General features: G+C 41.5%; 1 protein-coding gene across 1 annotated transcript in view; it reads left to right on the top strand.

Moving 5' to 3' along the window:
- Positions 1-3,320: 3,320 nt before the first annotated feature.
- Positions 3,321-26,157, top strand: part of LAMC1 (laminin subunit gamma 1) — a 122,358-nt gene continuing 99,521 nt past the window's right edge. The window contains exon 1 of the mRNA XM_003815627.6: positions 3,321-4,216. Coding sequence (XP_003815675.4) covers positions 3,799-4,216 — 418 coding nt within the window. The 5' untranslated portion in view covers positions 3,321-3,798. The remainder of the gene's footprint in view (positions 4,217-26,157) is intronic.

The raw sequence follows: 26,157 nt of genomic DNA, 5'->3' as shown, positions 1-26,157 counted from the left end.
TTTTCTAATTATATCACACATTCTAAATCCTGCTGTAGTAGACATCTGTTGTTTTTTTCTGTCTTATAACCTGCCCTCTTCTGGTAACAGCAAGCTTTCCTTTCAATTGCTTTTCCCACATTCCATGGTTTTCTGTTGGGCTGCCAAACACCACACACATGGTATTCTATTTACCTAGCTTTGGGGGTATGCCAGGTGACCAAAGCCAAGCCAATCAGCATCCTTCCTTGAAATTATTTATATAGATTATGAAGGGAGAAATATCTTTTCTCTGGAGTTTCACATTTTTTTTTCTTTAATTGGAGCTCTCTTGCCCATACAATAAACAATAAACAATTACATTTCCTCATCCTGCCTTTGTTGCTGCATAGAGACACTGATGATTGGGCACTAAGATCATCTTTTGAGGGACCTGAATAAAATTTTCCCCATCCCTTCACATTTTTCTTCTAACTACCATGTCTGGTAGATAATGAAACTCCCCTCCCCCTCCCCCTCCCCCCTCCATCCCTCCTTTTTCTTTCTCTCTCTCTGTCTTTCAGATAATAGAATTCCTCTCTCTTTCTTTCTTTCTTTCTTTTTTTTTTGAGACAGGTTCTCACTCTGTCGCCCAGGCTGGATGGAGTACAGTGGCGCAATCTCGCTCATTGCAACCTCCGCCTCCTGGGTTCAGGCAATTCTCCTGCCTCAGCCTCCCAAGTAGCTGGGATTACAGGCATGGACACAACGCCGGGATGATTTTTTTCCTTTGAGACAGAGTCTTGCTCTGTCGCCCAGGCTAGAGTGCAGTGGCGCGATCTCGGCTCACTGCAACCTCCGCCTCCCTGGTTCAAGGATTCTCCTGCCTCAGCTGCCCAAGTGGCTGGGATTACAGGCATGCGCCACCACGCCTAGCTAATTTTTTTATTTTTTTAGTAGAGTTGGGGTTTCACCATGTTGGCTAGGCTGGTCTAGAACTCTTTACTTCAAGTAATCCACCCGCCTCGGCCTTCCCAAGTGCTGGGATTACAGGCGTGAGCCAACGACCCCAGCCGGCCCGGCTAATTTTTGTGATTTTAGTAGAGTCAGGGTTTCACCATATTGGTTAGGCTGGTCTCGAACTCCTGGCCTCAAGTAATCCCCTGCCTCGGCTTCCCAAAGTGCTGGAATTACAGGCGTGAGCCACCGCGCCCGGCTGATAATGAAATGTCTAAGCACTTAAGAACATGCATTCAAAAGACTCTGGAGTTTTTTGAAAAACAGGGTAACCTGCAGTAAAAGAAATTCTTACACACTTTCACTTTTTTTCTTTAAATACTAAGTCTGTTTAGTAGACTGTGGCATCTCTAGGTGGCTAAAATAATTTGTCGATAACATCAAACATCTAGTTAGTGTTCAAATTTCTCAAATTGTCTTAAAAATTTTGTTTTAACCGTTGATTTGTTTGAATCAAGATCCAAATAACGGAGCAAAATTTTTATCATCAAGCCCACTGGCTGGTTACACTTTACCTCTTTTCAAAATAGATGTTTATCACTGTGACACATTTCCATAAGCAAGAGAATTGAGAGATTAATTCAAGGTCTCTTTATGTGCTTTACAAATATCAGATAAGCTCTGGTAATTAAGTTACGGAAAATTCGCATAAGTAATATCTTGATGTTAGTCTTGGACATTAGGACTCAAAAGGCAGCAATGACAAACCCATTTATGTTGATTTCACAGCCTTTGGGGGTCTCCTTGTCTTTATTTTGATTGTTGGAAATAGAGACCCACGCTTTGGCCACTATATAACAAAGTACTAAAAATGTATAATAATGCAAATTCACTAATATGTTTATTAAAATATAAATAAACAAGTTTATTACAAATCTGTAGCTTTATTCACAACTAACATCCTTATTTTTGTCCTATATGCCCACGTTTGTCCTCAAGTACAACGAAGGACTGAGAGAGCATATAATCCCCTCTAGGTGTAAATGAACGTATTTATTTCGCTTCAACTCATGTATGAAAGGATTAAAAAATTATTAGTCCCCACAACTTAATTCTCCCAAAGAGAAGGTGCCAAGAATGAGGCACCTTTAGCCATGCATAATCTCCACCCATCTCATCAAATAAACGGAACAGTGATGAACATAACTTGCTAAGTAAGCTCAGCCGTGTAACAAGACCCTAGATTCCCCTCCCTTCTTCATCCTACCAGAACATTATCCTTAAGGTTTTCCTCATCAGCAGTCTGCGTCTAACCCTAACTATCCAGAGTCACCTAGCATATACTTATTTCCTTGTTTCAGATTCCCATTATGCCTATCTTAATGGGACAACTGGGTCCGACACTATGCATGTGTTTTTTTGTTTTGTTTTTGCGGTGTACTTATTATCCGCACCTTATCATTAAGTTCCTGAAAAGCTAGAACAAAACAAATCCGTGTCATTCACTATGTGCATCCTCTCTGCTTGGGGACGCCAAGGGTTTCAAGCTGCTGCCTCCCTGCCCTGGTCTCTGCTTGCCGTATCAGCACTGGGTAAGCGCCCAGGTTCTGCTCCGGGACTAAAACTCATGATCTTCTGGCTCAGGTTCTGTGAACTGAGTCATTCTGGCACTGAGAATATTCCGTGACTCAGCAGGCCCGAAAAGGAGGATGTCAGAATCCACATAATTTCGAGTCTTTTAAAGGCAAGCCGAGGAACACAAACAACACAGTGGAAGAATTTCGCAGTGGGTCGTGCGTACCCAAGGGAAAAATTCATTCCATTCCCAGCCTTTTCACTTCCTTCCTTGCCCCGGTAAAACGACTGGTTACACTTTAAATCAGCGGCAGGAAATCGCTTCACGAAACTCATCTGGCTGCTGCGACCAGGCCCTTCTGATTCTCCAGGGACCGTGTCGGCCCCATGAACGCCCCGGGACCTCTGTTCGGGAGGGGCTGGAGCGGGGCCCCGGGCAGCAGCGGGCGCTCCCGGTTGGGACCCACACCTGGCCGGGCGGGGACCCTCTTGCCGCAGCCCAAATTGGCGCGAGGCCCCAGGGACGACCCCGAGCGACCTCCTGACCCGGCATCGCCCCTCTAAGGCGCCCTCCCCCGACTCCTCCCGCAATCCGGAGTCTCCCAGGCCGCGGAGCCCAAGGACCCCGGCGACTCCCGCGCGGGGAGCGGGTCTGCGAGGCCGCCCTTCCCTCCCGGCATGCACCACCCAGCCGCCCTCCCCTCCCCTCCTCTCCTCTCCTCTCCCCTCCTCTCCCCTCCCCCAACCCCCTCCCCGGCTCCCCGCCCACCTCGCGCGCCCCTCCCCCCGGGTCGCGCGCCGCGGGCCCGAGCGCGAGACGCCGCTGTTCCCGCCCCCGCCGCCTCCTGGAGTCGCCGGGGCGGACGCGCAGTCCATGGGGCGCGGAGGGCCGGGGAGTTGCCCCAGGGGCCGCGGGAGTTGCTGAGAGGAGACAGGGTTGGGCGTTCTCCTCGCCCAGACCCCACCCCACCCTGCCGACCCCACCCCCTGCTCCTTCCTCCCCGGGGGCGCGCACTCGGGCACGCGCTCGGAAGTCGGGGGTCGGCGCGGAGTGCAGGCTGCTCCCGGGGCAGGTGAGGGAAGCGCGGAGGCGGCGCGCGGGGGCAGTGGTCGGCGAGCAGCGCGGTCCTCGCTAGGGGCGCCCACCCGTCAGTCTCTCCGGCGCGAGCCGCCGCCACCGCCCGCGCCGGAGTCAGGCCCCTGGGCCCCCAGGCTGAAGCAGCGGAGCGGCCTCCGGGGGACGCCGCTAGGCGAGAGGAACGCGCCGGTGCCCTTGCCTTCGCCGTGACCCAGCGTGCGGGCGGCGGGATGAGGGGTAGCCATCGGGCCGCGCCGGCCCTGTGGCCCCGGGGGCGGCTCTGGCCCGTGCTGGCCGTGCTGGCGGCGGCCGCCGCGGCGGGCTGTGCCCAGGCAGCCATGGACGAGTGCACGGACGAGGGCGGGCGGCCGCAGCGCTGCATGCCCGAGTTCGTCAACGCCGCCTTCAACGTGACCGTGGTGGCCACCAACACGTGTGGGACTCCGCCCGAGGAATACTGTGTGCAGACCGGGGTGACCGGGGTCACCAAGTCCTGTCACCTGTGCGACGCCGGGCAGCCCCACCTGCAGCACGGGGCAGCCTTCCTGACCGACTACAACAACCAGGCCGACACCACCTGGTGGCAAAGCCAGACCATGCTGGCCGGGGTGCAGTACCCCAGCTCCATCAACCTCACGCTGCACCTGGGTAAGCGGTGACAGCCCCGTCCCCTGCTACTGCTCGCCAGCAGCCCAGCTCCCGGACCGGCTGCGTCCCAGTGGCCGGCCTCACGGGCGCAGACAGCCGCGTGTTTGCTCTCTGTTCCCCGGCATGGGCCACACAGAAACTCCTTTCTCCAACTTCTTACATAGATATCGCTTTTAACATCCCGTGAGGGCCAGGATGTTCCGCACGAGTCTCTCTGCTTTCCTGTTCTTTCTGACTTAACGGGATTCTGGCTCTCTGATTATTCTGCATTTCGGCTGTTAGGATTGTGATTTCCCCCTTTTTTTTCTGAAGCGTTAATCAGAAACTCCCACCCCCACTTTTCTCTTTGCTAGCAAGGTCATCACAGCGCATTCTTAGATCGGAAACAAGAAGGTCTGCCTTAAACACTTTCGCCTTTAAAATGTTTAGATGTCCTTCCAGGGCTGAGGGTGATTGCTCTGTTGAGTTAAGGGGGAATTTGAGGGGAGCAAATGCCTTCGCTGCCTATATTGCCTATGTGTAATTAAAACATAAATTCACTTTTGAAGTTATTGTTCTTTATAGCTGCTCAGCCTTAATTAAGAACCACAAAGCGATTTGACTGCTAATCCTGGTGCAGAATGAACAAAAGGAAGTGCACTCACTGTAATTGCTGGGCATAGCCTTGTCCCTGGGTAAAAAGGCTCTCCTTTACTGTCTTCCCTTTTGCTTTCATTCAAAGCAAGTGTAGAAACACGTGTAAGTGATGTTTCAGAAATCAGGACAGGGATGTGTAGAAAACTTCATGGCAGGGCAGTGGATTGAGGATGGACATGTGTATCTGGAAGCACCAAAAATAATGTTCGATCTAGCTAAGGTTTTCTTCATCATTGAGATATGTAAATAGGCAGAAAGTTTCATTATTGTGCTTAACAGAGGAATCTATGTGTGAGAAACACGTTTGACTTAACACTTCACTCCCCGTTGCCTTGGAAGGCTTGATTATTACCAGTAGCTGGTACTAATGAACTTCCAGAGAGAACAGACTGCCCCAAGCCATTCTTCTGTTAAGGGAGGGTAATTTTGTGAGGCTAATATCACTTAGGGGTGTTGGAAAGGAACATGTTGTAGGCAAATGGTTCTTTTGATCATGATTTTGCTGCTCTCCGGTACACTAAACTTTATGTAAGTATCAGGATTCCAGAGAAAGAATTGGACTTACAAAAAGTACTTTGAAAAGTGGGATTAAATTATTGTGTGTGGAATAAGTGTTAGAAAAGCAGAATTATTTAACATGTTATTTCCAGTTGAGTCATTAAACAAATGAAACATTTTGAAAATAATTTCATAAAATGATACTATGAGGTATCTGTTTTTCAGGGATTGAAGAAGTGCACTGAGTTCAGTTTTTTACAGGTGCCTTTCTGAAGACATAGCTAGTGACCGAGGATATCCTAAGATCTGTGAGATTGCTCTTTATTTTCTCCTGTTATATTTTTTAAGTTGGCCAAAATTATTTTTGAAATGTGTATCTAAGTATTTCTGTTTAACTTTTGACTTGTTAAAGTTTCTGTGTTCAAGTTTGAATACTCTTGAAGTCTTATTTTTTTCATTTTCAGATTTTAAAATTTTCAAAGAAAAGGCGTTGCCTGATGTCTGAAATCTCAGATGCCTGAAATTCAATTGACAATTACTGAACTACAGTCTCTTATTTACATAAAGGTGGGGTTGTCAATCTTGGCTCTCAGAATTTTCTCTTGTAGGCACTGTGTAGCTAAAGGTTATTTAAGGTGATTTCAGAGGTAGATAGATTACTCAGTGATTACTACCCTGTTGCAAAGATAATGCGGTAGAGTAACCCGGTATCAGTTAAGTTAGACTGCTCCCACTGGGAGGCAGATATGTTAACTTTGGGTCATGGTTGATTAAAAGGTCAAAAGAGATCTTAGAGTTTACCTCTAACATCACTTTTTACCATAAAATGTTTTATGCTTGGACTTGGTTTTGCTGAAATTTTCCTCAACTTTTGGTAATATTCTTGCTAAATGAAATTCATAAAACTATGAGTTTAAAACTTGTAAGTTAAAAGTTAAAGTATTTTCTTACAAGCATTGTGATTAACTCTAAAAATATGTACTTTAAACTTCTAGTTTAAACTAACTTGACTAGGATACTTGACTTGTTCTTGGATCAGAAATGACATCCTGGAAGAAATCATGCATAGTGAAGGAGGTGGGAAGGGGGAAAGGTTTGTGTGTAGTGAGGTTGAGGTTTCTCTTTCTGTCCTCCCCCCCTTTAATGACAAGGTTATATGTATACATGTATGTTTCGATCAACAATTTATGACAAGTAGGCAAGGTGTTATGTGTCACTGTGTGTTTTGATGTTCAGCATATTCACTCCCCAACTCCAGTTACTCCATGGGCTGTAGCTAACTAATTATTTCCCATGAATTAAAGTACCATGACTGTTTTGTGCATCTATTAAATCTCCCTCCCAGTTCAAATTTCACATACCCTTAAACAAGTGATGCATATTGTGCTTTGCTCTTACAGAGCATGTGAAGCTAGAAATGAGTAGTGTGAAAGAACTAGGTCTAGCCACCACTTTTCTAGCCTTTCTTTTGATGTTGAACTTTAAATACAGTAAACTTTAAAATAAGCAGTCAAATCATACATAAGAAATGTAAGTAGTTATGTAAGTGTTTTGGCACTGACTTTTTTAAATTATGAAAATGAAACATGACATTGTAAATTCAAACAGTAAGTGTAATGACAAGTGAGTTTCTTTATCACTAGCTGCTAAGCTCCATGCCCTAGAGACCACCCTTCACAATTTCTTACATTAATATGACCCTCTAGAAATTTTTCATGCATACACATGTGTATATAAAATTATAGGATCATTTTAACTGATACTTTTTGGGAGGCTGAGGCGTATTTTAACAGATGGCAAATACAAATCTGATTATTGTGCCCGTATCATCACTTGCTGTACAAAAGCCAGGAAAATCAGTGTTGATTCTGAAAACAGCCGTCTCTTAAGCACCATACACAGTCATCCAGGGTTCAGGGTGCAGTGCATCCTCGGATAAAAAGAGTTAAAGTTGCTATGGGAACCAGAATTGCACTTTCTGCTTATTGTGGGGAGAAATCTCCACCAGCCACTCTTTTCTAAAAAGAAGTCTTTTTTGTTTCACCTTCAACTTCTGGATGGATTATTCAGTTGCTGTTAAAAAGTTTGGGTTTTATGTCTTATAAGTTATAGTAAGTTTTTATCAGTACCAGTGGGGTAGTAGTTGATACTAAGATTGTAGCTAAGGATTTGCCTTTTATCAAAGCCCCATTAATTAATTTGATAATCATTGTGGATGGAAACTTGGCAGACAGGATCCTAATCTTGAGAAAGGTAGCTTTTCCTCTTTCTAAAAACAATTAGATTAAGGGAAAGAGTGCTTATAAAACCAACCCAATCAAAGTTTATGGAACTCCTAAAATTAACACTGAAACCAGATTAGTTTCCAAGCTCCTCATAAACTGTAGGAACCAATAGTGATTAAATGAAGCTTTTAAATCTGCATCTGCATATCTTTTTTGTGTGTTTAAGTTAGAATAATTGATATATAAGGCTATTGCCTTTTATTCTCTTTGGTCCTCTGCTGAGTGTGTATGTATTTAACATGGAACAAATGGCAATTTTTCCCCCCAGGAAAACCTTTGCAAGGTGGGTTCTGACTATGTCAGGGAATAGCTCACTGTGGTGACTTCACTGTGGTATTTGTGCACCCTGAGGGGACACTATTTTAGTTTGTCTCACAAAGGCCTGATTTACATTTTGCAGGTTTCAACTTGAGAAGTTAAGGAGCTCTTCCTTAATGGCCAGCAGTTGTTGAACACAGTTTTATAAAGTTGCTGTTGGCTGCTTTCCTGTTCTACAGTTCACTGCTTTTTCTCCAAATTCCTTCTCCATTCTAAGGGCATTCAAAAAAGAATTTACACATTAGGGGAGAAGTTGGAGCTATAAGGCATTCCCCCCCGCCCCGACCTCTTCCATTTGTCATTGGTCACATTTGTGGGAGGAATCAAGTTTTGACTATTTCAGTTCTAAATAATTTTAGAAAATTGGGTGTGCCTTTTGCTATGCACTCCTTCCTCCTGTGCATACATTCTCATGTTATTGCCAGATATTCTGCAAACATTTTAAAAAATACTCTTGAAATACATACCACTGTACCTGATAGAAAGATGTAGAAGATTGAGGGTCCTATCTTCAGAAGATTATACTCTGTTAGGAATTTACACACTCATAATGGCATTACAATAATAAATCAAGGATGTCTATATAATGTTTTACAGCTTATAAGGCCTCCAGTTTATCACTGATGAGATTTCTCACAACGCAAGGAAGGCAAAGATGCCTAAGGTTGTGATTTGCCTAAAGTCATGTGGGAGATAGGTCTTTGACTACCTAGTTGATTGCATTCGTTCTTGCAGCTTGCAGCTTCTCTAACGAGTCTCTCAAAAGAATGTCTACTTTATTCTAAGCCACTTTTAAAATTTCATGTATACCCTGGTTCAGAGATACCAGACTCCTTTGGTTTTTCTTGTTTTTTCTTCTGCATACTTCTTTTTATTTATGTTCCTGGATTCCTCTCTTTTCATGCTGTTCACGCTTCGTGGATGAACTCGTGTTTCTCTCAAGGCTTTATTTGCAATTTCATTTGTAAATTTTTAAATTCTAAAGTTATATTTCTAGTCAGCTCTTTTTCCAGATCTAAAAACTTGTTGGTTATGGTCAATTTGGGATGTCCAGAGACCATATTCAAAACTAAATTCACTCCTTGTTGTCTCACCCAACTCAAAGCTCTTTTGGTATTCCCTATCTCAGTGAACTACACTGCTGTCTAACACTGAGGTTCTCAACCGATGTTGCCCACGTCTCTCCTGAAAGAACCATGCTTGACAGGCTTCATGAGTAAAGACTACTCTGGTGAACAGATAGGATCCACTGCTGTGAGGTCGGTCGGTTCTGGGTAGCTATAACTTCACCCGTTTCTTTCCCACCAATCGTTACTATAATCTGTCCAAGACTCTACTCTTACCTTCTATATCCAGACACTATGTGTCTTGAATGCTTATCTTTCTCTCCATCCTCTTTGTCTCTGCCTTACTGTAAGTTCCCATTGCATTTCACCTGGATTGTTGCCACAGCCTCCTAATAAACTGGTGGGCTTTCTGCCTCCAGTTTTGCCCTTTATATTTGGGCAGCCATCCTTTGGACTGAGTGATGATTCTAAAATGCAAATCTGATCATACAATTTTGCAGCTAAAAATTCTGCAGTGGTTCCTCAAGGTTTTAGGATAAAGTCCAAACTCCTTGGCGTGGTGTACAGGGTACTTTAGGATCTGGACCTTTTTGTTGCTTCACGTGTTCACAGGGCTGTTCTTTGGTTTGGAACACTTCTCCCAGGTGTTAGGACTCCTTCCCCAGTTTCTCTCTCTCTCCCCTTTCTGCCCCACTCCCTGGCTTGGATTAAGTCTCCCACTCACGCCACCCTGTAGGTATTTATCACAGTCCCTATCACATAGGATTATCTGTTTCTTTACTTGTCTGTTTCCACCTTTAAACCATGAAGTTTTTGACGGACGAGTCAGGGGTTTAGTAATCTTTTAGTTCAGTTAAAGATGACTAATATTGGTTAATTGCTTGTTATGTATTAGCACCAATGCAAATTCCTGGATGTGTAGTGATTCATGGGACATTGCCCTGACCTCATTCTTAGATGAGGTGTAGATACAGAGACCCATGTCTCTCGATTTGGGGGTAGGCAAATGATGGCCTTCTTAGCCAAGTCCAGTCCAGTCCTGCCACCTATTTTTGTATGGGCTGTGAAGAATGGTTTGTACATTTTTAATTGGTTAGAAAAAATCAGAAGAATAATATTTTGTGACATGTGAAAATTTCATGAAATTCAAATTTTAGTTATCCATAAAGTTTTGTTGGAGCACAGTTTAGCCCATGTAACAAAGCATTGTCTGTGGCTGTTTTTGCACAATAAGGGCAGAGTTGAGTAATAGCGACAGACTCCATATGTCCCAGCCCTCAAAGGCTGAAGTATTTACTATCTGGCTCTCATAGCACAGGTTTGTTGACCTCTGTTCTAGAGCAGTACTTTCATGTTATATAGTAAGTCCTAAGTGAGAGATGCAAGCACAGAGAGGATTCACTTCACTGACTGTTTGGGTGGAGGCTGGAGGCATTCTGTCTCCAGTGACACTTGTCTGGCATAGTGTTCATAAAAATATATGTACAGTGAGTGAATAAATGAATGCCTGAATTATAAAACTCCCAGAACATTGAACATTAATTTAAATTCTTCAAAGCAAAACTTTTGAGCTTGTGTTTATTTTTTTATTAGTGCCATCTCTCCATTTTATAAGATATATGTCACTGTAATAGCTAATACTAAATGTAGTATGTGGTTTTATTTCTGTAAATTTTTTTAAAAAGTACTAAGGTATGGAACTGGTATGGAATTGGAAAGGCCTATGACTGTCCTTTTTTGGGTAAAAATTAGACTGTTATGTGACTTGAAGGCAGCCTAGATAAATCTTAGGAGAAAACTCATGAATTCTCACATGTGAATATGTATTTCTGAAATGTTAATTTGTATTTTTTTCCTGTAAAAATGGACATAAGCAAATTTTATTTAAAGTATATATATTCTGTAGTTTCAGCTACTTGGGAGGCTGAGGCAGAGGGATCATTCGAGCTAAGAAGTTTGAGGCTGTAGTACACCATAATTGCGCCTGTTGAATACCCACTACACCCCAGCCTGGACGACGTAGACCCTATCTCAAAAATTAAATAAATAAAAAATATATATTCACATGTACATTGTTGAAATAGATTCTTAAAGGGAATTATTAAGCAGCTGAGGGGAAAGGTTACAATGAAATATTTGCTTGTTGTATATAGCATCCTTTTAAGTTTAGTGAAGTCATCATGAGTAGATTTAGAAGATAGGCGTACTGTTTCTTTAGGATAGTGAAGGAACTGTAAATGTAGAGTACGGTATAGCCCAGTGTATTCCACATTAAAGTGGTTAGGCCGATGAGCAGTAACCACATATTCATCTAAAGTTAATAGGCAGCAGCAACAGTTGCTTCTTTTTTTTCTTTTTTTTTGGAGACGAGTTTTGCTCTTGTCGCCCAGGCTGGAGTGCAGTGGCACAATCTTGGCTCACTGCAACCTCTGCCTCCTGGGTTCAAGCGATTCTTCTGCCTCAGCCTCCCGAGTAGCTGGGATTACAGGCAGGTGCCACCACACCCAGCTAATTTTGTATTTTTAGTAGAGACGGGGTTTTACCATGTTGGTCAGGCTGGTTTTGAACTCCCGACCTCAGGTGATCTGCCCGTCGTGGCTGCCCAAAGTGCTGGGATTACAGGCATGAGCCACCACACCCGGCCCTGCTTCTTTACTTGTTCATTTTTCCTGCTGGATTTTATTGACAGCTGTACCACTGTTCTGTTTGGGTTTTAGGGAAAGGTGTTAAAGTTTAGAGCAGAGCTGTTTGTTTATTTTTACTGCTGAAAATTTCTGAGAAGGTTTTTAAAAATATGGGATTAATGTTTCTTCAAGTTGTCAGCTTGAAAGTGTAAAATTTCAAGATGATTTTGTGCGGATCCTATTACTTTGCCTTGGTTGCTTGCTATAAGACTTGTTTAAGATAGAACTTGCCCTGTGGAGAAGAATAGAGTAGAATAAAATAATTTTAAAATAAGAAAAAAAAAAAGATTAAAGAAAAAAAAAACACATGTGTAAAAGGGCCCTGCTGGAATTTGCAAGCATCTCCTTTCTTGTGACATAAAGTTAGGTGTTTGCTCATTTGGGTCTAAAATTGACAGCTTGCTAATGGGGTTACCAGAAAACCCATTTATAGAAACATTCCTGAGATTTTAGAGTACTGCACCAGACTAGGGTGGCACTAATTAAGTATGTCTGCTTTTCTATGCGTGTGCTCTTCTAGGGGCCAGCCCGAAATAAGTGGGCCCAGTCAGCCTGGTACAGCTACATATTCATGAAATAAAATAAAGCAGACTTCTCTCTTTCTTAGACAATGGCACCCTCAGATCTCTTGTGGGAGAAGAACCTTATGGTAAGGCTGGGAAATGAATAAGGGGGTTTACCTTATTTCTTTTGAACTTTAGGAGTTACATTTCCTCAGTTCCCTTCTTTTACTCTTTGTTTCCAACTGTGTGTGGCCGCTTCCTCTTATATTGAGGGCAACATTAGAGTCTTTTATTTTTAGATTTTTGTTATTTTATCTTTTTGTTTTGAAAGTTGGAGGAGATATTAGTTCAAAATCAGTCTTCTTCACATTGCTTGCTTTTTTTTTTATTTTTAAAGAGACAAAGTCTCACTCTGTTGCCTAAGCTGGAAGTGCAGCGGTGCAGTCAGAGCTCACTGCAGCCTTGACCTCCTAGGCTCAAGTGATCCTCTTGCCTTGGCCTCCCACGGTGCTGGGATTATAGGCATGAGTCACCATGCCTGGCCTCTTTTTTTTCTTTTTTTGAATTTGGTACGTGGCCTTATATAGAGTTAAGGACTCAGTAAATTTTGTTTCATGATGATAAATCACAGTACTGTGTATATATGAAAGTTTCTGCTAACCAGAATGATTGATTGTGGCAGTGACTATACAGGTACCTGTCTGTTTTCAGAGACATGGTTAATGACCAGTCTCTTTTTTTCCCATCTTCTTTAGAGTTCTGATTTTGTGTTCTATTCTTGAGCTGGGTGGAGCTCAAGAATAAATTTACATATGTAAAATTTCAGAGCTATGCATTTAATATTTGTATGCTTCATTATATGTAAATTATTCCTCGAATAAAAAAATGAATTAAGAAACTTTCAGCCAATTGTAGTACACTATAATATAGTTGATTTTGTTTGTTTTTCATATGATTTTTGGCTTAGGAGAGAACACAATGTGAGGCTTCATCATCTAAAATATATTTCTCTTAGTGTCTTTCTCCTCTCTACCAGAAGTTGCTGGCATTAATAGGCATTAACAGATATTTGTTGAGTGATCAAATCAGTGAACTGGCTGGTTTTAATTGAGTTATGAGCCCATTTTCATTGAAGTACCTGCAGAGCGTTCTCATACAATCAAGCTTGATAGACGCCTCAGGCAGTGGAGCATGGGAAACCTGGGGAAGAGCTGTCCTCTGTTCTCACCTCACTTTAAGCAGGTAGTGGTTTTGGTTGATGCTTCATTGTTTGATGTGGTAAAATGGTAAGTCTGTGGGTTTTGCTGCAGGTTTAGAGAATTCTTTAAGAATGTCTTTGTGTGGCATATGCTTTGATCACAATGTCTGGTGCTTAGGTAACTTGCTATTTAATTTCCATGGTGAAATGTAAATGTTCCACATATCACTTAAATAATGGGAAGACCCCATCTTCATTCATTTAAACATGGTCTAGGTAATGGCTTTCTCTTATTGAGCCTTTTAGAAATAAAAAGTCTGAAGTTTGAATCATGTGGCTTTCTTGGAGAAACTTATTTTTTATTTTTTTTGAGACAGAGTCTCACTCTGTTGCCCAGGCTAGAGTGCAGTGGCATGATCTTGGCTCACTGCAACCTCCACCTCCCAGGTTCAAGCGATTCTCCTGTCTCAGCCTCCCGAGTAGCTGGGATTACAGGCACACACACCACCATGCCCTGCTAGGTTTTTTGTATTTTTTTTAGTAGAGATCGGGTTTCACCATGTTGGCCAGGCTGGTCTCGAACTCCTGACCTCAGGTGATCCACCCTCCTTGGCCTCCCAAAGTGCTGGGATTACAGGCGTGAGCCACTGTGCCCGGCCGGAGAAACTTATAAAGCTATGAAATATTTCCAGTGATCTGAAAAGATCTACCCACTTAAAATGAGATGAGCTTATTGCATTTTGATTCTAATTAGTGGACAAAGGACTTATGTAAATAAGACTGCTGGGGAGAAAATGGTTCACTCCGACGTTATAGTATGGGATGTGTGATTTATGATAGATGTTGAAGATACTTTTTATATCCTAAAGATAGATTTATTCGTAATGTATTTGAGATCAGACAAAAACATTGACCTGTAGGCAAAATAATTCAGTTGAAACTTTTTTTCTGAGATGGAGTCTCACTGTTGCACTGGAGTGCAGTGGCATGATCTAAGCTCACTGCAACCTCCGCCTCCCGGGTTCAAGCGATTCTTCTGCCTCAGCCTCCTGAGTAGCTGGGACTCTACAGGTGCATGACACCATGCCCAGCTAATTTTTGTATTTTTAGTAGAGTCGGGGTTTTACCATGTTGATCAGGCTTGTCTCGAACTCCTGACCTCGTGATCTGCCCGCCTCGGCCTCCCAAAGTGCTGGGATTACAGGTGTGAGCCACCGCGCCCAGCCCAGTTGAAACTTTTTAAATTGTTAGGAGAATACCTGCAGAGCATTTTGAAGAGTAGGGATTGAAGTCAGCCAGGAAAAGCTTCCTGGATCTTGAAGAAAAGTAATAGACATGAGTGTAGGGTGTTTCCAGGAAGGTTGAGTTGTTTGAATAAAGATCTAAAAGTAGTTAGATAATGGTGAAGGTATTATTTGCCATTCATGGAGCAATGAGGACGTGCCAGATGGATTCTGAGGAGAATTTGAAAGCTGGGTGACAAAAGAAACTAAATTACCTTTTGTCAAGTGCCTCCTGGTTACCTCTTTGAGTTCTTCAGTCTTGAGAACTATTGTTAGCCCCGGGGAAGAATAATATGACTAGTGACTTTTCTGAGGTTGCATAGGTTGAAATCCAGACCTGCTGTGGTACATAGATTATGTTTTTGCCACTCTGCCATTTTAGGTCAGACCTGCTGTAAGTGATAGTGAATTCTAGAAAGACCTCAAATTGAGGAGTAAAATGAGAGTGCTAAAGAACTAAGCATTGTTTCTCTGATAGACCACTGCTTTAGGATCTCTGAATTTCGACTGCTTTTGTTAAAAGGGCTTTACACTTATTCTTAAGAACAGAGGATTTTTTTTTTTAATTAAAAAAAATATATTTTTTAGACAGGGTCTTGCTCTGTCATCCAGGTTGGGGTGCAGTGGCACGATCCTATTTCATTGCAGCCTCAAACACCTGGGCTCAAACAAACCTCCCACCTCAGCCTCCTGAGTAGCTAGGACTACAGGCATATGCCACCATGCCTAGCTAATTTTATTTTTTTGTAGAGATGGGGTCTCTCTGTGTTGTCCACACTGGACCCGAACTCCTGGCCTCGAGCAATTCTCCTGCCTTCGCCTCCCAAAGTGCTGGGGTTATAGGTGTAAGCCACCATGCCCAGCTGAGATTGTTTTCAGTGGAAGAATTTTAGGTTTTGGGCATATGTACTAGTTGTATGATATTTAGCTGTTAATGCTTCTAGAAATTTCTAAGGAATTTATTGAATTTGAGAATGAGGTCCTGGATTTTGTCAGTGTCTGTTGATAGAAAAAATATGCTCTACCTGTGAAAAGAAAATTTCTACACGTTCTGAATTTATTATGCCAAGCGGAAAAGTTAGGCCCTGGAGACTGAGTCACATAACATGGCTGTTTTTCTTCTCTGGTGCGTGACTGTTGCTTAGGGACCTTTGTGTTGAGATGTTACCTATAACCAGATACCCTATTCTTTATTCAAACCTAGACTAAATGCAGCTGGAGGTAGAGACCCCTGTGATTGTTACTGCTTTACAATGGAGTGTTAAGCAACCCCCTTAGAGTATAATAGTAACCAATCAAATCTTGTATCTATATGTTAGCCTTATGCAGAAAATGTTGTAATCCTGTTTCACTCCCCTATTTTTCCTATATAAATGATTCTCACCTTTCCCAATGCTGGGGAGTGCTGAGCACCATTCTTCAGTGTCCATGTTTCCTGGAAAACTACCCTCACACTTTGTGCTTGAATGAATTCTTTTTTTTTTTTTTTAAGACAGCATCTTGCTCTGTCTCCCAGGCTGGAGTACAATGGCGCAATCTCGGCTCACTGCAACTTCCGCCTCCCGGCTTCAAGTGATTCTTCTGCCTCAGCCTCCCGAGTAGCTGGGATTACAGGCGCTTGCCACTGTGCCCAGCTGATTTTTGGATATTTTAGTAGAGATGGGGTTTCGCCATGTTAGGCAGGCTGGGCTCGAACTCCTGACTAGGTGAGCCATCTGCCTTGGCCTCCCAAAGTGCTGGGATTACTGGCGTGAGCCATCACGCCAGTCCTTTTTTTTTTTTTTTTTTGAGACAAGAGTTTCGCTCTGTCACCCAGGCTGGAGTGCAATGGCGTGATCTCGGCACGCTGCTACCTCTGCCTCCTGGGTTCAAGCGATTCTCCTGCCTCAGCCTCCCAAGTAGCTGCGATTACAGGCATGTGCCACCACACCCAGCTAATTTTTGTATTTTTAGTAGAGATGGGAGTTCACCATGTTGGCCAGGCTCCGACCTCAAGTGATCCGCCCCCCTCAGCCTCCCAAAGTGCTGAGATTACAGACGTGAGCCACTGCGCACAGCTGAATGAATTCTTTTAACTGGATCCTCTGTAAAAAACACATTACACTTATTTGTGAAGAACAAAGGATTGTTTTCTTTTTTTGTTTTGTTTTGTTTTGTTTTTTAGATGGTGTTTCACTCTTGTCGCCCAGGCTGGAGTGCAGTGGCACGATCTTGGCTCGCTGCAACCTCCACCTCCTGGGTTCAAGCAATTCTTCTGTCTCAGCCTCCTGAGGAGCTGGAATTACAGGCACCCACCACCACGCCCGGCTAATTTTTGTATTTTTAGTAGAGATGGGGTTTTGCCATGTTGGTCAGGCTGGCCTCGAACTCCTGACCTCAGGTGATCCATCTGCCTTGGCCTCCCAAAGTGCTGGGATTACAGGCGTGAGCCACTGCACCTGGCCCCAAAGGATTGTTTTCAGTGGAAGACTTGTAGGTTTTGGGTACTTGAACTAGTTGCATGATATTCAGTTGTTAATGGTTCTAGGAATTTCTAAGGAATTTATTGAATTTCAGGATGAGGTCCTGGATTTTGTCAGTGTCTGACAGGAAAAGTGTACCCTACCTCATTTCCTGAGGGATGATCAGTGGCTTCATTTATACAGGGAATGCCACCATCTTATCTCCTTTCTGCCTTATCCATGACTTCTTTCTGGTTGTTGAGAATTGCTGAGTTTAGTTCACTTGCTTACTTTATCTGACATTATTAAAGATAAGGCTGCCTGGTCTGTCTTCACATTCTAGTTCTTTCCTTCTCTGCTCCAAGTAAATTCTAACCCTTACATGGTATGTTTTGTTGTTAAAGTTTGCTAACTGAATAGGTCTAACCCACCTTTTGTTAATTGATGGATAGATAGCTACTGTAGTCCCAGGAGCTTTCTTTGTCAGTATTAACATTATTCAGGTTCAGAAGTGATACTATTCACTTTGATGTCTGTGTATGTGAATTTGCAAATCTGTAAGTCTCTCTTTACCTCTTCCTCTCTCTCTTTCTGCCTCCCTCCTTTTCTCTTTAGTTTCCCCAGAGTGTTGCCAAGCTAAGGTTCAATCAGAGGACTCTTAGATACCTTAATTTTTTTTGGCTTTATTTTTGAAGAAAGGGATCATCGTTCCCATTAGGACATGTATTTACAATGTGTTTTCTTTTGCTCGCCCACCACACTCTACCACTACTTCTAGAACTTAAAATTCTAGGATTGTTTTTTTCTCCCTCATGCCCTATCCCCTTTTTAAAAAAAGTCAAAACTCTTATTATAGTAGAACTTCACAGGTTTGAAGTTGGCTGATTAAATATACTAAGTATTACTGAATCACTGCCCTGCCTTTTCTGCTTTCTTTACAGACCTGTTTAGTATACATTGTATGTATTTTTTTTTTTTTTTGAGACAGAGTCTTGCTGTGTTACCCAGGCTGGAGTGCAGTGGTGTGATCTCAGCTCACTGCAACCTCCGCCTCCCACGTTCAAGCAATTGTCCTGCCTTAGCCTCCTGAGTAGCTGGGACTACACGCATGGGCCACCATGCCTGGCTAATTTTTGTATTTTTAATAAAGATGGGGTTCTACCATGTTGGCCAGGCTGGTCTCGAACTCCTGACCTCAGGTGAGTCACCCACCTAAAGTCCTGGGATTACAGGCGTGAGCCACTGCTCCTGGCCCACAGATGATTTTTAAATGCTCCTGCTCAGTTTCCTTTCTTACAGGGAGAGTGGGTGGCACCCTGTGCTACACCGGAGGGCTGAGTGTTGGGTTTAAAATGTCCTCAATGTCTTCCCTTCTCTCTGCTGTTTTTTGTTTTGTTTTGTTTTTGGTCAGTTGGTAAACTATGAATGCATAAATGTTTTCTCAGGACTTTTCCATCAACTTTCTTCAGAGAGAATGAAGGGATCCCAATGATTTCCAAGAAAAGAGTTTTGCAATTTTTAGAAAGAGGGTAGTGACAGAATGATGAAATGAGCTGAACAGCTTTTTTTGAGTTTTCACTGGCAGGGACTGGGAAGTGATATTTTCCTGCCCTGGCATCACGAATCCCAATTAGAGGCAGGAGTCTGCTGCCCACATGTTCTCAAAATCCTCGACCATTTTATTATCAAAAACTGTAAGGAATAAATAATTTGACAGTGTAAAATGGTTAGATCAAGATTTGGAGTTTAATAGACTCTTAGTTTTCTGGAATGTCCACAGAGACATCCGTGGACTCTGAAAAATATGTGGCTAACTAGAGTAATAAAATCATAAAATTTTGGAGTTGAAAATTTAAGCTATAAAAAAAAAAGAAAAAAGTTTTAGGGATAGGTCCTGGTTTAATTTATTTAATCTCTTACCAAATAATTTAAGGTAGGCGTAGTTGCCTTGGGTGAGCAGTTTTACCTGTAGACTCGTGCATCTGTGCTACCATTCTTCAGTGGTTCCCATCCATCATACCCCTATTATGATGGTGCTGGTGACATCATCTGTTTTGATGCCACTAAGTTTAAAGAATTTTTTCTAAAAAAATTCTGGATCATGATCTGATAGAGCTGAGCATGCCGGAATTTTCATTGAAATTGTGTTCTTTTGGAGGTGGGAATAAACAAGGGACTAAGGATAAAGATTGTGGTGGGGTCGGGGGAGGGTTAGAAACCAAAAGAGCAATTGTGTACTTGAATTGCTTTGGTCATGTGATTGCCCCTTCTTGGGTAAAGGGTCGTGATCAGTGGCCGTCAGTGTCTTGGATTAACTTTCGGAGCAGTCCATACATAGTTTTGAATTTGTGGTATTTTAGATAAGTTCATGGGATAGAAAGTCTATTGGAGACTATAAATTCTTAGAATTCTACAAATTATGAGCATTTGTGGGAACATCTGTAATGCAGCTGTAATAAAATTTGTTTATTATCAGGATTGCTTTAGAGGCTCTTGCTGGGTTGTTTATTATTGTTTTCAGCATTTTTGCCATACGCCCTGAAATAGCATCAACTCCTGGGTAGACTTCAGGATCATTCAGTTTTGTAGCCATTCTAATCAGGTTTGGGTTTTAAACATATGTCCACTTTAGAGCTCTTACGTCCTGGCACAGACGTCGATGGTGAATCCGGACCATTTCAAGATGGACACTGATTCTGGAATTAACATACTTCCCAGATGTTTGTAGTACATATTTGTTTTCTGTGCTGTCTTTCATGTGTTCTTCTGTGTCTGTCTGTATCTGTGCTTTCCTCTGTTTTTACTTTTAGAACCCCTGGGGAAAGGTAGGTATCTGCTTTTTGGATTGGGAAATAGAATAGGTATTAAATTTTTGGTGAAAACCTTTGAGTGGGTATTGACATTTCTGTGAGAGGAGAGGCTGCTTTGTTCCCTCGAGGGAGACTGTTGGTGAGGGTGGTGTTGGGGGTGAGACTCTGAATGTAACTAGACTTGGACTTCTTCACATCTCTAGTGGTTTTCAATTATGAAATGGGCAACTGATGCTCTGAGTCAGCAGCCTTTTAACCATGCCTGACTGAAGAGAACTTGTGTTTGAAATTCACAGCATTGCCTGGATCCCTGCTGTCTTTTTGTGCCTCCCGCTAACACACAGCTGTTTTTGTTCATACATCATTTTGTGTTCAACTGCCTGGTTACTTCCTCAGGTCCCTTTTATGGTGAATAATGGACACATGGGAGTTTGAACACCCAAGTGTGTGGTTATTCAAACAGGAAGTCTCAAGGAAGCACAGTAACTTTGTCAGAGGAACAAAAGATGGGACAGGAAAGGCTATTGATGATTCTAGGCTTCAAACATCTGCTGGGAAATCTGACAATTTCTGAAATACAGATATTCCACAGCTTACAAACAAGTTGGTTTGTTTATTTGGAACTTGTTCCATTTTTTAAAAATCAGGGTATTAAATCTTCATAAAATAGAATTGGAGGGGAAAAAAAGGATATAATGTGGCATCATTAGTGTTAAAAGGAGGAGAGAGGCTCTGCCTGTGGCTTGACTGGGTTTCAGGAGAAAGGCTGGAGCAGCTCATGTTGACTGAAGGTAACCCTGAGGCTGTAACCCAGGGTGAGCACATAGGTGGGACTTGACAGAGGCTGCTAGAGCTGACAGAATTGGATTAAAAGATGATTTTATGCAGAGCTTTTGATGATTGAGCACTGGAGGAATATGAGATAAAGAAGAATGTAGGTTGCACTTAAAGAGCATGCAGTCCAGTGGGAGAGTAAGAATGTGTGTATCAACAAATATTCTCTGAGACAAAACATAAAGTGCCGTGAGAGAAGGATAGAAATTCCATGTGATTGCAAAGGAGATATGACTATAGAAGATCAAAATAAATGCTTCCCAGAACGTTTATCTGGTGACCATGAAGATTCCTTATGACCTTGGGATTCCTTGTTTATATGATAAATGACTTGCCAGAAATAGTCAAATAAATCCTGATTTTAGATTTAAAAATGAAAATTAAATCTGGAAGTCAAAGAAGGGGGAGCTCTGGTTTCATAACAATTTATATTAAGCAAGCGGGGTGATGCAAATGCTACAGAAAAGAGTACTGTGTCAGGCTTAATTAATGGAAGTGATAGTATTCAAAGGAGTACAAGTTCTGTGCATCTTATTCCCCTGCCTTTAATTTCAGTCATGGTAAACTGTTCATAGTAAACATGCTCCCACCGTGTGGGTACTACTACATTTTTTTCTTGACTCTTCACTTTTCTGTTTTTTCCTTTGGCTACTTCCTAATCATCTTTAAAACTCCTGACAAATTTCAACTCCTCCAAGAAGATTTTGCTAATTTCTAATTCCTCTGTTCCCTCCAGAGCACTTGCCTTTATGTCATTTGATGTTTATACGTCCACTCACTTCTAAAATCCAGTAAGCATATTGCATACCTAGGACGTGAGGGGTGCTATATTGTATTGTTTTCTCTCTTTCCCCCATTAGCTGAGTTCATCAAAGACAAGACGAATTCATAGATTTCTTCATTCATTCATTTACAAAGATTTATTAAGCCCCTGTTAACGCAAAAGGTACTGCATAGTACCGGAGACAGGGCAGAGAAGACCTAGAGCTTAAGTTCTGGGTAAAAAAGCATGCAGTACAAAGGACCTGACCTAGGGAGGATTTCATTGGCTTCCCCTCCACCACCCCACTGACTTTTATGTCCCTAGTGTACGGCATAATACCTTTTATATGGTAGTAGGGGTTCAAAAAAGTTTGCTGAATGAGTGAATTTCTGTTTCTTTGAGGCTATGGACACAGAATGCAGATGAGTGCAAGAAACAGCAATTTTGTTTAGGTTTTCCCATGATGGAATTTGCCTTGTAGATAGGGTTTTTAAAATTGATCAGGCAGAATAGGATGGCTAGTACATGGTATAGTTTCCTCACCAGCATTGTTAGATGAAGAGTAAGTCACTGTATCAAAGAGCCCCAGTATAAAGTAATAAAGTAAATAAAAACCCAGTTTTAAATCATTGAAGTTTGTTTCTCCTTCAGGTGGTAATTCTGAGGTCAGTGGTTCAGGACAGCAGGGTAGTTCTCCACGCTGACATTCAGGGACTCATGAGTGTTTCCTGGAAATAATCTGGGATCCTTTAGGATATCATTCTTATGTGCCTGGTTGAGGCTGGGTGATAGGCCCCTGTGCTTTCCAATTGGGAAGATATTGAGGAGTGTGTGCCTAAATCTTAACACTTGAAAATCTTACCTCCCCAAAGTGCCATAACACCTGAAAGTGTATTATCTGCCACCAGAGAGAGCTTAGTCACTTGGCCACCTCAAACACAGTAGAGGCTGGAAAATGGGGTCTAGCTGGGTGGTCTTGTGCCTGGCCACAGATCTATTACAGTGATGGATGGATTGGTGGGGAGAGAACAGATTTTTGGCAGACAGCTCTGCCATGCCAACTCCTGTGCTGAAGAATCTGGTTTCTCCCAAGTTCTGGTCTTTCTGGAGAGTCTTCAGAGGTTCCCATTCTGTGGCTGGCAGTTGTAGGGAGTGGATATAGAAAAATAGGGACCACGCTTACTGTGGATCCTCACAACTTTAGCTTTTCAGTAAAAGAGCCTCTGAAGAAAGGGTGTGTACTCATTCTGCTCTTAGTGCACAGCCTTCACTCCCTGACTTTGCAGAATTGGTTTATTCTTTGACCTTTTCCATTTTCACACCCCCAGCCCTCTCCTGGCACTGAGATCCCACTGTACCTTCTTGGTGTTGTGTACTTACACTGATGGGCTCTATGTCTATCTGCCTCGGAGGAGCATATCCCACATGGGCATTGTCTCAATTCACTTGACGATGCTGATGGTGTTTACCTTCAGCTGTGACAGACCAATCAGAGCTGTTTTAAAATCCAGATGTCTTTTAGGAATGAGAGTTCCAGAAGTGATAAATCAGTGCTTTTTGTGGCTTGAACATATACAGTTTTGTTGTGGAATCTTCTTAAATGTATATTTATCTTTTTCTTCATTGCGAGTTCATTGAAGGCAGCTGCGAATCATGTTTTAACCATTAATTAGGTGTCCAACTTAGAGTGGGGTGCTTATGATCTAGTAGATTTAGGAAGATGGGTGTATGTTACATAACACCCTCAGCAGGACCCCCATCTCCAAGCAATTGAATATATCTGCAGTAAAATGTATTCGTACGAAACAGGCTGATGAAAGGCTATCATAGCCTCACACTAGGTCATGTTTTGTTGTCACACATTATGAAAATCTCCTGCTGTTTAGGGCTTTTTGAATTGAGAATCACAGATGAAGGATTATGGACTTATATCACATTTGATTACATAAGTTATATCACTTTTACAGATAGTGATAAAACTACTGAAGACTATATAAAAATGTGAACAATAGGCATCTGGTAAATTGGTTGTCTAAATAAGCAGATAAAGTTTAATAGGAAATTTCATTTCATTGAAAGGGTGAATTTTGACATGTTCTAACAATTTGAGTGAATGGATTATGAAATTATGGTAACAATATTTAGAACTACAGATAGGGCATTACATAAATGTTTAAAAGAAGAAAAGAAATAGGGTTGAATTCTGATAAAAAGTGACCTATTAGAAAAGTATTTCTATTCCTCTAGGGACATCCATTCAATTTTTGTTGTTGCTTCATTGATTTTTGTAAAAAGGTGTTGCTTCATTGATTTTTGTAAAAAGGTGTTGCCTTTTAAAAATCATTTTAAAAAGGCAGTGTCATTTTTAATGACATTACTACCATGCATAGTTTTGTGAGAAACCTGGCTATGTTAAAGCCATTTCATTTGAGATACATTTTGAATTGAAAGTTATTCTGTTGTTCTTGTTTTCAGAAGCAGATAATTTTGGCGATGTCTGTGTCCTTCTTGTCTGCTCTTTATCTGTTTACCTACCTGCTTATCACAACTAACTTTCTGTCCAGTTTTTTTTAATCCTTAGTAAATCAGTGTCTAGGAATCTTTAATCACTCAGTTTTGAGGATGACTGTGTAAATGGTTATAAATGATTGCTTTTGCCTGTTGTGTTCTGTCAGCTTGGTTTTTGCTTTCTAAAAGATTACAGTCTCCTTGAATTGACATCTTTCTTTTTTATTTTTTTAAAGTCGAACTCATTCTCTTTATTTGTGCAGAGTCCTTTGCCCAAAATACATCATGTTGTCCTCTGGGCTTTACTGTCCTAGTTTCTTTTGGAAGAAAAATGCCTTCTCTATAAATTCTTCCCCACATCTTAGAAGTGTGACACAGCAGTGCTTACTGTATCACTCATTGGTCACTTGAGCATACCATCTTCTTTGGGAATCTTTTTTATGTTTATTTATTTATTTTCATATGCACCCAGCGTGGGAACCGTGTTTTAAACCATTAGGTCAGTAACTTAGAGCTGGGTACTTGACTTGTAAAACGATAGGCATTTAAATATTCTTTGGCTCTTTTGATAAATCAGAAGATTCAATTCTAAACTGACAGAGAAGCCTAGGACTAAATTAAAAAAATATATCCAGGCCATGGCTTTGGAAGGGTGTTTGGAAGAGCTGTGTTCACTAATCATTGGAGAAAGGCCACGGAACTATTTCCTCAAGATTTAAGATATCCCCCTTTTGTGGACAGTAGTAATAGAAGACCTGTCTGCTCTGTTGAACTTTCCTTTAAGAACTGGAAAATAACTGAAACCAACCACAAAATTGTTTCTTTTTAAGAAGCGTTGTCTTCCTTTCCAGGATCCACAATGCCAAGTTAAATACCTTTCTTTTTTTAGGGTAGCAGAGTTTCTCACACTGAGACTTTTAAACGTTTCTGTTATATTAACTGTAAAGTGTCATGAAGTTGGTGTCTCAATGCTTAAAAAAAAAAAAAGATCCACTAAAGCCTTCTTCTTGTCATTTGAAGGTTATTAAAATGTAATACTTCCCTTGTACATTCTTAATACTGATTTCCAGTGAACCCAGGGATTATTTCTCAGAGAGGAAATTCTGTTGTCACCTAGGCTAATAATTACCAAGTGCTCACCAGTAACAACTAGAATCTTCTCAGTAGGTTTTTTTTTTTTTTGGCTTTTTTTGTTTTAAATATATATGGCCAGTTGATTAGTATGAATTATTGTTTTGTACTTGCAAGTCAATACAAGGTAAAATAGATAATTGTTTATGCAGCCAAGTATTCTGTTTTAGTGCACATAAATATGGAGTAGAAATAAAAGTTTCCATATGAAGTAGATTAGTAACTCTAGGGACATTTCTTCCAATTTTCCTCACCCCAGGTATCTACTACCATGGATTTTATGTTTTAGTCTTTTGCTTTTAAAAGAAAATAGTTTTGTAATTCCTAAACAATGTATTGTTTGTTTTTGAGCTTTGTAAAAATGGTGTTCTATATGTGGTAATTGGCAACTTGCCAATTGAAAAAAAGTTCAGTATATTTTTGAAGTGTAGCTGTAGTTCATTCATTTGCATTCCTGTCTAGTTAAGATTATACTACACCTAAGCTTTTGATTATCCTGCTGATGGATTTTTTGTTGTTGTTGTTTTACGAATAGAATGCTCCTATGGGCATTCTCACACATGTCTCCTGATGCCTATGTGTGAGATTCTCTCTACCTGGGTTGCTGGGTCATAATACATGAGTTTTTCAATGTTATAAAATAATGCAAATTGTTTCCCAGAGTGATCGTGCTAGTTTAGATGCTCAACTAGCAGTGTTAATAGGCCTGTTGATCCACATTGGGTATTGTGAGAATTCTCAAATTTTGATCATTTGGTGGTATAAAATTGTATCTTAGTGGTTTTATTTATAAAGGAGAGTATCTTTTCATGTGTTTATTGGTCTTTCATATTTCCTCTCCGCAAAATGTCTCATCATGTTTTCTTTCCCTTATTGATTTGTAGAATTCTTCATATATTCTTTATACTAATCCTTTGTCAGTTATGTGTTTTCCTTATCTTCTAGTGTGTCCAGTGTATAATTTGTCTTTTACATTTTTTCT

Source organism: Pan paniscus, chromosome 1 (genome assembly GCF_029289425.2).
Source record: "Pan paniscus chromosome 1, NHGRI_mPanPan1-v2.0_pri, whole genome shotgun sequence".
NCBI classification, from domain to species: Eukaryota; Metazoa; Chordata; class Mammalia; order Primates; family Hominidae; genus Pan; species Pan paniscus.
The sequence above is the reverse complement of the archived record's forward strand: the minus strand, read 5'-3'. Positions and strand labels throughout refer to the sequence as shown.